Below are 15,709 nucleotides of genomic sequence, written 5' to 3'. Positions count from 1 at the left end.
TGGTGTACCCGAGTGTGTTAATTCTTAAGTTCATGTAACTAGTACTTGCTTCGGGATAAAGTCTTTAGAAGGCTTAGAGGTAAGTAGGAAGAAATAGCAGGAACAAGCCCAAATTCCAGCTAAGTCTCAACTGTACTATCGCCTCAACACCAAATATCTGCATGGAGCACATGCTTTGAGGCAGTTACACAAAATTGCATCATTTCCTCAAGAAACACGCACAGGTGAAAAACAATATAGCTGAGCTAGCTGCAGTTTCTGGAGAGCTCTGGAGATAAGAATCATAGCTGCCTTCTGGCTGCCTCAGTGACTGACTACGGGAACAGTCCTGGTATGTCGTATCCTCTATTTTTTGACCAAGTAAGAATTCTGAAAGGGCTTATGTAAGTGCTTAGAGTAATTCTTTCAACAAGTGAGTAAACCAGGATGCTCTGTGCCCAGTTAAGTAAGAGATCTCTTTCATTATTACCCATTGCCAAAATCAATGAGAAATGGAGGTACACAACAGAGAGTATATCCATGCACAGAACTACTGCACATGAAAGATAGTATGATTTATAGGAAGAGAGACACCTCTTCCAATCTGGATTCATTTTTAGCAGAAGCTCTTTGAAGGCTATTCTAAATACAGTAAATACTGACTTCTAAGAAATATGAAACACGTTCACAGTTCAAAGGGTTGCTAGTTAACAAGGAGAATACCTTCTTAGTCAACATATCAGCCTCCTGTGTATTTTATCCCAGTAATACTTGGTTTTCTTCAAACAAAAGTAACTTTAAAAGTTCTTACAACTCTTAGCACTGGAAAGCCAATACAGTTCTACAAGCATGCAGTAGAGTTTAGAGTTTCAATGCCAGAATTTTTTTTCTGGTGATAATACCAAATCTAGAGGTGCAACTCAACTTTCAGCTGAAGACAGCATTAGAAAAATGGTGTGTCCTTCATACTTGTTAACAGAACTTCTTTTATTACAAAGGGGAAAGAAACTCAAATATTACCACCATCACCATATATGCTTTTATGGCTACTACATTCCATTTCCTACAATGTTTTCCAAACGTGAAAAAGGAAATTCCAAAGCTGTGAATATTACTATGCAAGATCTTATATACCACATAGATCATTTCAATAAGACATGAAATTGGTAAAGTATACTGTGGATCAAGTCTTCCAGTATATACTATATACTATGCAACCTTGCCACTAGAATTACACATATCTGCTATTCTTGTTCAAGTGAAGTTCAATATAAAGCTCTGCACAGTAGGAAACATTCCAGAGAGGTAATTTGTATTAACCATAAGCAGTAATCAATTTCTGAAATCTCTTATTGCTCAAAAAGGTAATAATTCAATTGAAGGAGCCTTACCTCTGCCTGGAGTAAACTCAAATCGTATGTCATTAAGTTCTTTCCTGGAGTTCCTGAAAAACATTCAGTGTATACATTAAAATGTAATGAACAACAGAACAACTATTCAGTTCCTATACCCAAAGAATACCTATGGCATTGACAACCGTATTTTTGTAGCATGAATTTCCTCAACTTGAAAGAGACTGCTCTCCCAAAGCACCCAGACTGGAGACACTCCACCGCATTTTCATGTCAGTATTTGGGGAAAAACTAGCAGAAAGATATGCTTAAGCTGAAAAATGCCTTCAGTAACCTAAAGGATAAAATAAGGTCCTCTGATAAATATTTTCCTTTTCATCTTCAAAAGACATTCTGCCATACTGGCTCTCCTAGTTCAACAAAGCCTGAATCCTATGCATTACCTCTTCTCCTCCAAGAGTAACAAAATATTCACTTGGACTTAAAGCCCCCTATTTGAGAACACATGTATACAGATGCTTGTTTAAGAGACAAAGTATCTAGCAAAGGTTAAATGCTGAAAAGCAGTGTTTGATGCACTGTGTTTATAAAGCTGTTTTGAAATGAGTAACTTTCACTGACCACCACTGTCTCAGCAGTGAGGCTCTATCTACACATAAAATAAGCAGCAGAGTGTGAAAGCCAAAGGTTTTCTGCCTTCCCATTTGCGATAAACAGTGCTTTAATCAGTTTGGTGGATGACACAGTCATAAGAGACTTAATACCTATGTTAAAGAATTCCTTTACAGTCTTATAGTATGCTCCAAACCTCCATTCCTTGCATGTTTCCAGCTTCAGTTTTAGTTAATAATTTCTACCATCAATAAAACATCAGCCTCTTTGCAAAATAGACGTCCATCTCATTTTTGGAAATGGCAAGCTGACCGAGCATGGGGATGAACTTAATTGCTGTAGCACACTCTTTTTCCAATGAATAGCTCAATCCACTTGAAAAAGCTAATAGCAACAAAATGTGTTTTGCAGTCCATTATTCTTCTCCTCAGCAAGGAAACTATGCAAGCTCATATAGGCAGGCATAGTCAGCTGTGACTTATAGCTATTATCACTTGCTAAATACTTACAAAAATATTACAGAATCAAAAAACCAGCAACATGCAGGAATACAAAAACCAAAATGATTGGCAACGCAGACAAAAGCAAGATAGCAAATCTTGAAAAATAAGTATGCCACATGCAGTGCTTAAAATGAAAAGTACTCATTTACTGAATATACTGAATACTTCAAAGCTGAAGGAGTTTCAGGTTCCCAAAATTCTACTCTAAATAAAGAACTATGGGAATTTAAGATCACCAATACAAAGCTGCAGATAATGCAGCTAGCCAGGTACAGTTATGAGGCTGATTTACTTCTGTTGTAGAAATCTGCTGCCATTATATGGAATATTGCACTGTCAATTTTTATTAAACAGAAAATTGGTATGAATCTCAGTTCTTTCTTTTTCTCCCCCCTCCTAGAAAATCCTGGATGGATTTCTGGTTTTTTAAAAAAAAAATATATATATATATCAACACATGATCCATCTCTGGGCTCCCTTTTGACAATCCACTTCCCTTTGCTGAAATCTATTATATCCAATGAACTTGTTAAAACTGTTGCTTTCCAACAACGGGAACTTGCATAGAAATTTAGCATTCTTCTTGAATAAGATACGTTTTGACTGAATGTGGGATGCAGCTCAGACTTGGATACTCATTTCCTGCACACGCTTTTGAAGAAGCAAATCAAGGGAATAAAAACCTTCCCTCACACCTTTGCAGAGGTAAACCAGAAAGTTTTGCTTCTTATTAGCAGCTATAGCTAATTGCTCCAGCCTGCATATCTTTTCCCACATAGAGTCAAACACTAAAACCAGGTGAGAAGTAATTCTGAAGGTTTTGCACTCTTACAGTTATCTATCTAGAAACTAATATATTAGGCTCTCAGATTATATCTTCCCACAGACCTCCCATAAGTAGAGCATCCACCATATAAAAAGGCACTAAGTAATTATGAACTCTCATGAAAATTACCAGCTTTCTAACAGACTGATACAGCTATGTGAAAGACCAGCTGCTCCCAATACAGACTCTTTCCTCAAGCAGGATGCAAATGGAGTGTATTCTAGTTTGTCTCCAAATTGCAGAATGACCCAAATGGAAAGTTAAGGAGTCAAATCTGTTTATTTAAGTGAAGGTGAAAATTCAAGGAAGGGTGATATGTATTCAGTGATCCAACTTTGCTCTCTGGACTTGTTACACTCTGAACTATTGAGAGCTTAGGATGCTGCTGCTTTCTTTTTAATGGTACACTACTATTCAGGAAAGCAAAACAAAGGAAGTTTGGCAAGATTAATTTGCTAGAAGCCTGTAAGTGCTTTTGCTTACGGTTCCATTACCTTCCAGACATTTATTGATTTCCATAAATTATTTATTCCATTATATATTCCACCAAACAGAAGATGCACTCGAGTTCTCCCCTAAAAGCTGCTCATGCTCTTCTCCAGTCTTCAGACACTTCTCTGGTTCTAGTTAGTGTCACTGTTACTGCAAATTAGTTTGATAGTTCCCTTGATACACTTTGGTGACAACTGTTTGGATTTGTTGATTTATTTGTAGGCAGAGTTTCCAAGCAGCGTTTCATTTGTTCCATTGGAGTTCTCTTTTTACTTACATCCATTACACTCTTATCATGCAGCAGCACACACAGACTTTATTTCTGCTAAATAGAAATAGGATTTGAAGAAAGGCACTTAGTATCTTTGTGATTAATAATTTTATCTTCTTCATCATTTCTTAATGGTCCCTAGTTTCTCTAATGCATTTGTGAAAAAGTTATTTCTGTTTTAAAATGCAAACACAGACCTTTTTGCCATCTCTTATAATACCTCTTACTTGCTTCTTGCTCTGTGCCATTACAGACTAATATACCTTGATTATCATGGATAAAAACAGCCTATATCTTTTAAAAAGTAGTAAATTTTAAATACTTTTGTGCATTCTAGCACACTGCAGTTTATTAATTTGCTGCAGGTTGCTTTTCATTATGCAGTCACCTCCAGCAGGAGGAATTCCACAGAACTGCTTTGAATAAGGGTGACACCAAAGCACACCATGCTAATGCATTTTGGCAGCCATCTTTCTTGCAAAGTAATTTCAGAATTTTAAACTTTACACTTTATGAAGGCATATCTTGCAAATCTTCATTATTATTTTGTTTTCATCAGGACCACTTGATGTGTACACTCAGATTGCTAGGTCTGATTTTCTAGGGAATAATGCTTCCTCAAAGAACCAGAAAAAGCACATTGGCCAACTTCATCACTTAGTCCCCCACCTATAAACTTAGACCAGCCTGTCATTACAATATGAAACAAAGATGCTCTGTTTTGAAGGAAATGATTTGCAGAACAATGCTGATATGTACAAAAATTAGGATTAGAGAATAAACAAATTATGCAGCTGTTCAGATTGACATGGTTCTACTGAAAAAATCCTAAGACACGAAAGAGATTTCAGGCATTCGCATTTAAAGACACAGCCTTTCCAATAATTACATAATGATAGCGTAATTCCTGCTAGAGTCAATTAACTGTGTTCCACACACTTGACAAAAGATCTACATTGTTGAATTAAAATAGGAAATTATGTTTATGTAATGACGCAACCGTAAATTGGAGACATTAAATGTCATTATTTCTTTTGTCCTTAAACACAGAATGTCTATCATGTAAGTGAGACTCAAGAAAATTAGATATCTTAGAATGAAACTTAAAGTCTAAGTCATGCTGGGATAGCTTGATAGCAGCAGATTTTAATTCTTTTTTACTACTACTTCCCCCCCTCTGCCTCCCCCAGATTTATCCACCAGTTCTTATGCAGAGTTATCCAAAACATCAACTTCTATTTCCCACAAGCTTCAGCTCCATATAGCCCTTAGGGAGAGTCTGTATTCCTGGATGAGATGCATCTTACCATAGCTAAGTAACTGTATATACTTCCTTCCCAAAACAATAAAAAAATTCTCAAATAAGGTAAGCCAAAAGAAGGGTGTGTGCACGTGTGTAAGAACACACAGGTTTTGTCTCTGCATCACTTGCTGAATTTTCAGACTTCAGATAGTCAATCATCACACGTGGTTTACAAAGACTGATATACGGAGCTGAATGTCCAAGAACACAGGTGATAACAGAATGGTAATCAACAAAGCTGACTTGTGAAACAGTATGGAGTACATATACATCACATGGAAACTACATCATTTATGGCTTTTGATTAGTTACAGCAGAAGCAAGATTCCCTGATTTTTTTCATTCTCTTCATTCAGATGGATTTAGAAACTATAAATCACAGGCACTTCCCCATCACCACCTGTTCCATCACTACATCACGCAGACAGCAAGCACTGTCTAGACTACACTACAGGCACTGTAGACATCCATGCTTTCAATCAATGGTCACTTACTTCTGCTGGCATTTCACAAACAAATCCCCTTCCATGAAACTTCATTTATTTTCTTAATCAAATACTACTTTTTAATTCAACTGTTTAATCATCCTTTCCCATCCCGCCAATGAAAAATCAATCCAAAATCTTAGTTCTCATCATCCCCATTCTTGTCCACCTGCATATGTAAAAGTACATTGCTCTACACCAACATTATCCATCTTGGATGCTAACCATCCTTTTCATTAGTATATAACTTTTCTGTATTATGGCTATTCAGTCTTAACAAGGCACAGAAATATTCTCTACTATTTCTATGAACTGACGAGTGGAAGCAGCGAAAGACAGTGCTCTCTTAGAGCAACGAGTATTCACTCTTATTAGCCTATTTCCTCACCACTGAACCTATTTTAACAGACTCCAACATACAGATGCTGCAGCTCTGGCCTGGGGCACATTCTATCTTCTCTTTCACTTATTTTCCCATATTTCTGCATGATTACAATTAAATATATGTATTTTTATATATGTGCATATATATATGAAAGAAGAGTTATATATCTATATCCATATCTCTCTATATATATCTTATTTCTATCCTCTTTTTCCTGAGCTCTAGTTGAACACGGAGGACATTACCAGTCAAGGAGAACTGAAAACATTTCAAACAAACAAACAAAACACAATTAAAAAACAAAAGCTATATTTTATGGTATGGTCAACAAAATACAAGCTTTGCCCAGGCAAGGGTCCTTGGTTTGCCCATGTGGGAAGTAGTTAAGAGGCCAGAGCGCCTGCACCATTTGTTGCCTGTAAAAGGGACGCTCCGTGCACTTTCAGGGCCTGACCAGCATTGAGGAGGGCCATGGTCCAATTAGCCAGATCATAAGCAAGAAAGCATTCTCAGAAGAAAGTCAGAAGAGCACTTATTTCTTCCACCCACTTTTCAGGTCATGACTAGTTATAACTCAGCAACAGAACTGAACTACATGTTAAAAAAAAAACCCTGCATAAAGTGTGTGCTCCCTAAAATTGAAAAGTTTGTCCATGGCTAGTTTCGTCAAACTCTAACAAGTCTGGCTAGTGGAAGAGACAAGAGCAGAATGCATATTCTCCTCTGGAACCAGAAGTAAATTAGTCTTCAACTGCAACTGTAGAAACTTTATTACAAGTGGCACCTTCACCAACCAGCCTTTCCTCTTCCCATACTCCTAACAAGCGCTATTCCCACCAGAACAGAATTTCCCCCCACCATCAGGGACTAGTGACACTGGCCAAGCCTAAGTCAGTGTGCTTTAACAAAAAACACACACTGAAAATAAACATCACACTTATCACATTTGTACAAAATTTAGGTCTCACAGATGCTCCTCCCCTCCAAAATCTGAACTGCATTGAAACTACCACAGAAGCAAACGAATTTAGAAAACAAGACAGCATAGCTTAAGAAGCAAGGGCAAGCAGTACAGTATTTGCACTGCCTCACTGCAGTTGCTGGTGTAATTAAAACCACAAAAGCATTAAAATGACTTGCTCATTTAGACTGCAGAGAAAGAAGATCACATCAAAATAGAGCGGACTAATCAGAGCGATAGGTACATTGTACATCCTAGAGCTGTACTCATCCAATTTTCATTCTACATCTCTGGGGCAAGATCTTTCTGTGTAGAATGCAAGAAATATAATTGAGGGAAAAACACAGAAGACTAGGGTTTGTAGGTTTATTTAAAGAAATTTTGCTTACATTTTTTTCCTTGCTATTCAAATGTTGGAGACACAAATGCTATTTGGCCACACCAAATGTTATTGAAATTCAAATGGTCATCTTCCTGCTCACAATAACTTGTCACCCATTTCTCACTTTCACATGCTTAGGGCAAGTTAAACATGGTACCTTTTGTAACCTAGCTTTTATAGCATTAGTTTATTCCACAAGTGTTGTATTTTTCAGTCAGTGTCCTGTATTACACATGGAGAAAACTGGTCACAGTAGCAACGAAAGAGATGGAGACAGCACCACTCCATGAAAATAACTATGAGTTTACTTTCTCAGTGGGCAATAACTTATTAAGGAAAAAAAAAAATTCAACAGCAGAATTTACTTTGTGGCAAGCTATAGAGCTTGATTCAAGAAAAATCCTGATTAAGTGATGCAGTACCCCTTTTTAAGTATTCTCTATTAAATACCTGTACTGAAGATATGTAGTACCTGTTTCTAATCTCAGTTTTGATTAATTACAACTTTGCTTCAACTGTATTTATAGAACACAGTTAATATACACAAAACAGTGAAATGCAAACTGGCACTTTACTTTCACCATTGCAAAGAGGATGCGGGAATAGAATCTTTGAAAGAGAATGTATCCATTGGTCCCAAATTCAAGGTTTGGCCTGGCATCCAAGTATTCTATCCCTTTTATTTTCCTTGCCTTGCAATTTTCTTACGCTTGAGCTGTGGGAATTTATCCATTCAGCTAGGGCAGAGAAAGCAAGAACACTCTCCTACCCCTACAAAAATCACAACCCCTGCCCTTTTCTTTTTCTTCTGAAGCCATGGTACCCTGCACACAGCAGAACCAAAGCAGTAATAAGAGGAAGTCTGTTTATTAAGGTAATTTTGTGAATCAGAACTTTAAAGCTCCTGTGGGATCACATAAACACAACAGAAGAGAGCATTTACTGTAAAAAAGCATTAGCCTCCTGAAGATTCACCACAAATTTATGTAAATCCCTTTCTCTCCAACACTTCCATGCTCAGTTGTCATTTACTAATCAATATCCAGGCTCATCCATTACACATTACCGTACTATCAAGAGCAGATCATGTCTGTTCAGCATTGTGGAGAGAAATGGTTCTTCTCAACTTATTTTTAATGACTTCAGGTCAATTCTAGATTAAATGGAAGGGCATTTCTGTTAATTTTTGGTAGGAGCAAAATAGATGTTTGAAGTCTGCCCTGCTTCCAGATTGCCACCAAGTAGAATGGGAGTAAAATCTCTCTGTATTAGTAAAATGTAGTCCTGAAATACACAGTTCATTAAAACTTTACCATTTACTTCAGTGGTTCTGCAAAAACTCCATGGATTTACAACTTATCCCCCTCCATATACATTACTGGAAAAAGGAAATATGTTTAGCATATGATGCTTCAAGATCAAGTTATAAGACTCAAAAATTAAGTATACAAAACACTGCCACTACCATTTAATCTTCACGTGTTCTTCAGTAAAAAGCAGATCCCTGAAATGATGCAACACGCTTGTTAATCACTATACTTCAAGAAGATGCAACAATATTAATGGCAAAATGCAGCCAAATTATGCCTTCACGTCTGAAAACAGCCGATGTCACACAATGAAACATTGTCATTTGGCCGTTAAGCTGTTGGAATGAGAAAGCAGTTACCTCTTAAAGATTTACCATCTGTATGCCATCTACCATACAGAAAAGGCAAGTGTATATTACAAAAAGCAGCCACCAAGCGAACTGTTTTGGTCACAATTACATCAGCTAAGAACACTGTCCACAGCTCCAGGGTAGTCGACAGCTCCTCCAGCAAGAAAGGACTTTACAACAGTTGTATCCACAGACCAGTCTCAAGTTGCTTAAGACTTAAAAGGAATTAGAGTGCTTTCAATCTAAAAAAAATGGACAGGATATGATAACAAAACTAAGAAAATGAACAAGTTGCGCAATAAAAGAAACACAAGAAAACTAGCTGAAACACACAAGTACCACCAGGCAAGTCTGCAAAACTGTGTTTATCATTTTAGAAGTGACATACAAACATTAAGTCCTTCCTCTCCTCATTCCTTGACATGGAAGTGTTAGAACTAGAGATATTTTAGATGTATCTATACCTAAGCATGCTTTTAAATACGGTCTTCCCTCTTTCTGCAGCTGCTGATGCCAGAAGCTAAATTAAAATAATGTTATAAGCCCTTCAATTTTTTTCCTTTTTATATTCATTCCAGCTAAGTCAAACAGCAAACTCTGGAACAAACAATATTTTTTTTACCTCAATTCTCAGTGACCCATCTCTCCACATAGGCAGTGAAAAGCAGTATTCACTTGCATCATCTTTTTTGAGGCTCACACTTCCAACATGCTCTCATATATCAGCACACAGAAACAACTTAGGCAAAGAGCTATCAGTTTTGTTGCTGCAGAGAGGGCAATATTAATCATAAGTTTTTTCCATAAAATTACTCCTGAATTAGCACAGAAGTTTTTTAAAATGCAGTGGTAAAGATTTAACTTGTGAAAAGCATCAATATTTTTAACAAGTACTTGAAATACAATGAAGGGCAGCACACAGTTCTACTGAGAATTTATTAATGTGGTAAAATCTCAATGCTTGGTCAAAACCAGAAGTGATCTAAAACTGACTTGTTCCTAGAAAGAACTTGAGTTAAGTACAGATTACATCAATAATGTTAAAAAACAATCACCCGAAGTATTCAAGTAGGAACATTTCAATAACAGAGAGGACAACTGCCATGCACATACTTTGATCGCTTTGTTAAAGATTACAGCACATTGTGGTTATAGCTGCCTTTCTTGGATTTGCCAACAGTTTAACTTAGCCCCACCAAGTATATCTCTGAAAGATCTCTGTATTTCTTGATACCAAACATTGTTGATCAGTGCAGTTTAAGGAAGTCAAACCTGTATTAGCTGCATGACTGAAGTGATACACCATCTGCCTGACTGATAAGAGATACCAGAGCAACTAACAGACTAAACACACAAAAGCTTACTTTGTATGCTTCTGCATGCCTGGTGCACAAGAAGAGAGATTATAACCTGTTAGTCCAGTAACAAATTCTCCAAGTACAGCGTTGTAAAATGGCCACAATGCTTGAAGCAAAATTTCAGTTCTTTAAATCAAGAAAGTGTGAAAGGCAGATCATTGCCAGGAGGCTAGGGGTACTTCAGAATAGAGCTCTAGAAAAATGATTTCATTTATGAAATGAAGACAAAAGACTTGCAGCAAGTTCTACAGGATTATGTATTTTTATTTTTTTTTATGTAATTTTTTTTTAAGTCCCCAGTGCACAAAACAGGCTTTGAGGGAAGACTCAGAGAAACCTTCTGCCTTATCCAAACCAAAGAATGTTTTAAATATGTTGAATCAACAACTCCCTGGATGGGTGCATCCTTTCAATGCCACTGGCTCAGAGTTTTTCACTCCTGATGATCTACCAGTACATTACCATCGCAGTCAAAGGAGACTTGTAGGTAAACCAGAAAGACATCTGAGCCACCATAAAATTATTTCAATCTGCATATCATCCATCTAAAATTCATGGATCCCAACTAGCTTATCAAGAAGAGTGGGAAGCATGGCAAAAAGTCTAAGCTTTGTTTTAAAATATTCAAAGGTTTCATCTAGTTTTCCTGTCACGGGCCAAACTTTCTCAAAAGTAGCTTTACAATAAATAGACTTCACCAGCAAAGCCTGCTCAGACATTAAGTTCTTGTCCCACCTCTGTCCCAATGCACTTCTTGTGGCCATTCGCTGGCCCCACTACAGCAGCAATGACAATTGCTTTGCAGAGCAAAACAGGATCAATGAAATGAGTTCAGTTAAAATTTTGCCTTCCCCTCAAAAATATCAGAAGTCACAAACCAGCCAACCAAAATCTGACTGCTTTATAGTGACCCAATAGAGTCCCAGAAACACCCCTACCAGCGCAAAGTGGAAAGACAGAGAACCACAATACTAAGTGGGAACAAGCAGCCAAAACAGACAAAATTCTTTAGAATTGTTTCAACCCGCCAAATGTACTACATCACCACATTCACAGGCAACTCTAGAGCAGATGGATGAACATGAAACAGTGTGGCCTCTCAAGGTAAATGTGATGTCTTTAAAACTATTAGAAAAATATCTAATTAGAATTAAATTTTGAATTATCAAAATGTAAGCAATATTACGGTTGACAATAAACATACATACCATTAATAATACAAATAAAATTACTTTTAACACTGAGGTTAATTCAAGCTTTAAACTATTTCCTTTAACATAAAGGAGGTTGGGGCTGGTGTTTGGGTTTCTTTGTTGGTTTTTGTTCCCCTTCTTTTATTTCTTTTGTAAATAATACAAGAAAAATTCAGAAAGGAATAAAAAAAGCTCTAATGATTTTAAAATTTCAGTATCAGCAACATCCCCAAATGCAATTGCCTGCATAATTTATACCCACAGCTGTGCAGGTTAAATGCCTAATTCCTTGTCATCTAAATATTTAGACATGCAAATCTTCTTGATAACCTAAATTTAATTAGCAGAAATAATATATTGACTCCTTGGTTCAATAATTATCAATTTTACATACAAAAGTTGTTTTGATAAACAAATATACCAGTTATCTATTAAATAAGTGATAGTATAGCAATTGCACACAGGATTATTTAGGTCATAATTAAAATAAATTTTTAAATATTTAATTTATTTTCAATAAAAATACAGAAAGGCATAAAAACATCCTTAAGTAGTGAATAAGAAATACATAATTACCATTTTTAAAGAGTAAGCTTTGAAGGAAATAATAGAGGTACAAATGGAAAGCAGGATTAAAATCAATAGTTTAATCAAGGGTTCCTGCTTACTGATTTCAGTCATGATTTAATCATGATTAAACAGGTTATTTAAACAAAGTCTCCATGCTGTGAAAATAAAATTCAGTTCAGTAAGCATGCCCCCACACCTCCCCAATTGCCAGGGCAAAACCTTAGAGGTGATGGCAAAATAAAATATAGGACAGTGCTCAGTACTGTAATCACAGGTACATTTATTTCAGGAGTTCTACAAATGGTTTAGTTTATGATGTTTGTTACTGGATCAATTCCCAGCCTATCGAGAAGCCTGTTACTTTGCAGTTGTAAGTCTACCACACAGCTGGGAGTTTGTTTGTGGATTTTGTCATTAAATACACTGGAGAACAGAAGCCATTCTAAATAGCAAAAATGATGAGAAATAACTGCCCTGGGTGAAGGACACACATCAGCGCCACTTCTTACAAAAGAGACTGGAATGCTACAAGTTTTCTAAGATATTAAAAATAACTATGAAAAAAAAAAGAAAGAAAGAGAACTGAGAATTCTGGGTTATGGTACTCAGCCAATTATCAAACTCATTGCATCTCTAGCCAGAACAGATTTATTTGGGGGTTTGCTTGTTTATAGGTTGGGGTTTTTTTTTCTTCTAGAATCTAAGCCTCAAACTTAAACATTAACACATAAAAGTAGTTCTACTAGATACCTCCAGCCAAGTATGTTTTTTCTGTAACTTTACATGTAATGAATTTTGTAAGAAAGAGGTCAAAAAACTCAGGCCTACGTGAAAACTGGAAGATTAGCACTTGAGCTTCAGCTCAGACTACTGAGTGATATCTCATCATCTATGTTCTGACATGCAGTGGAAATCACATTTCACTTAAGTCCTAACAACTCTTCTGCTGTAGTGCAGCATAGGCAGCTGCCTCCTACTAGCTACCACTTGGATCCGTCATTCTGAATTGTATCTATCTGTCTGTCCAGCTCCCCAGAAGATATATTCCTCAGAAAGGATCAAATGACACACAGTTTCAAAGTGTGATAAACCAGCTATATTAGCTGAAGAAATGTTTTTGTAAGACATGCACAAATGTTTATCTGTAAATAATGCTATCAGAGTGCCATTACATACAATTCTGCCTTAGCATTTTCTCTACACACTATTTTAAATAAGATGCGCAATAATGTAACGGAAGTACACCATTTGCCAGTGCATCAAGTAAAAATTTTCCATTCGCCCCTTTTGTTCTTCCACAGGCTTAATTAATCTAGTGCGCAGGAATTGTATTAAATTAGGTCCTGGGACATTCCAAATTACCGTCAGTATATTATCTTCCTGTCATAGGAGCTAATTTAACCATCTTAGATTGCTTCAGATAATTTGCAATTCTTAACTATTAACCATTAACAAGTCTCCTAATTTAACTTGAAACATCTCTGTTATTAATCTAAATAGTCAAACCCTCTCACAGTGACCTTCCTAAATCTGTAACTGTAACAACTTGGTGGTTAGACTGGAAATTTCAAATCAAGGGCCATAATTCTCCCCACCCCTTTCCCCAGTGGTATGAACAGTCCTGTCAGAGGACTAAATCCCAGACAATTGCCTTAAACCTCTCTTTGCAGAGTTCCTGCCAGGGTCTGCTGCCAAGACACACAGTGTGCACAGCCTCACTGGAGAAAATTTGGATTACAGATTTCATTCCTCCCCACTCTAAAATTCCTCCTCTTCTGTGAGGCTGAGGATACAGAAGCATCAGCATTTCAACCTAGCGATTGCTCAGTCTGGGTCATAGTTCCATGCCATGGCAACAGATCAAGCAACAACTGAGAACCAGTATTTTTAGTTCGTTGCAAAATTCAAGCACAGTCTCTCAATTAAACTTGAGCTTTAAAATACTAATGGTCTGTATTAAGTATTTAATACTTGAGCCTTTCTAAAACACACTGGTGTTAATTTCACTTCTGCAGCAACATACTCCAAGACACAACAGTGCAAAAGCTAGAAAATAAATTGAAAATTGCAGTCTCCAACTGAAGAAGCAACTCTGACAGTTGACAATATTTTTGCAAGTTAGTCCCACTGAGAAAACTACTAAAACAAAAAGGTATTAAATATAAGTTAAGGATGAAAAATCAGATACTCAAGTTGAAAACCATCCAGACTAGCAGAGTTAAATACCAGCACTTGTATAAAGAGTGCCATGGGATTCTTTAAAGGTTATTTCAGAAAGTGAATTGTGCTTCTCATCCACAACAAGGCATTTGCACTAAACAGAGGCTGGTGTTAATTTGGCATTCCCTGCTCAACTACAGAATGAGTCCAACCCCGCTCTGCTTGGGAAAAAATAACAGAACCTGACCATCCAGTAAAAGAATTACTGAAATGTATTGATTCTTCTACCAGAACTCCTCCTTTGGGAAGGTAATTTTTAATTTTTATGGGTACTATTAACCTTTTTTGGAACATACTACTAGGAAAAAAATGCAAAACTATCACCTAAAACTTGATGGATTTTGGTGTAGCATAGCCTCATTGTAAAAGAGGAAGGAAAAAAAAACAGGCCAGAGAAGCACTTACTGGTTTGTTTGTTTTGGGTTTGTTTTTTTTGGGGGGGGCTGGGGGGGGGTGGTTCTCTCACTCCTGTTGAAGGTTGCCCATCTCCCTGTGCTTTGCCCTGTCCTACCTCTCCAGGGACTACTCTTCAAACCCTTTGGCCCACTGTCGTGGTTTCAGCCCAGCCAGTAACAAAGGACCACGCAGCCACTTGCTTACTCCTCCCACCCCCCTCCGGTGGGATAGGGAGGAGAACCGGATGAGAGAAAAGGAAAAAAAAAACCCAAAAACCGGAACCTCTTGGGTTGAGATAAGGGCAGTTTACTGGGACAACAACAACAAAAAAGAGAAGTTACAACAAGAACAACGGTAGTAATGAAAGAGTATACAAAAGGAGTGATGCACAGTGCCACTGCTCACCACCCGGAACCTGACGCTCCGCCACTTCCCCCACCGAAAGCCAAGAGAGCTCCCCCCAGCCCGCTCCCCATTTATATAGTGAGCATGATGGCACATGGTATGGAATAGCTCCTTGGCTAGTTCAGGTCAGCTGCCTCGGCTATGCCCCCCCCACCTCCCAGGTTCCTGTAAAAATTAACTCTATCCCAGCTGAACCCAGGACACCCACGCTCCCAAGCCTCACGTTAAGTTGTTTCAGCCCATCAGGCTCTAAATGTTTGCATCAACTTCCATGACAAAGTCTGCAACCAAGGTAGTTCCCTGGCCAAAGACTCAGCAGTACTGCAAGTGCCATCAGGGTTTTCTCTCCACTGTCC

General features: G+C 37.4%; 1 protein-coding gene across 1 annotated transcript in view; it reads right to left on the bottom strand.

The window, feature by feature from the left end:
• Positions 1 to 15,709, bottom strand: part of STK39 (serine/threonine kinase 39) — a 109,044-nt gene that overhangs the window by 21,968 nt on the left and 71,367 nt on the right. The window contains exon 14 of the mRNA XM_075028530.1: positions 1,371 to 1,423. Within this exon, the coding sequence (XP_074884631.1) occupies positions 1,371 to 1,423 (53 nt within the window). The remainder of the gene's footprint in view (positions 1 to 1,370; positions 1,424 to 15,709) is intronic.

This window comes from Buteo buteo, chromosome 5 (assembly GCF_964188355.1).
Source record: "Buteo buteo chromosome 5, bButBut1.hap1.1, whole genome shotgun sequence".
Classification (NCBI taxonomy): domain Eukaryota; kingdom Metazoa; phylum Chordata; class Aves; order Accipitriformes; family Accipitridae; genus Buteo; species Buteo buteo.
The sequence above is the reverse complement of the archived record's forward strand: the minus strand, read 5'-3'. Positions and strand labels throughout refer to the sequence as shown.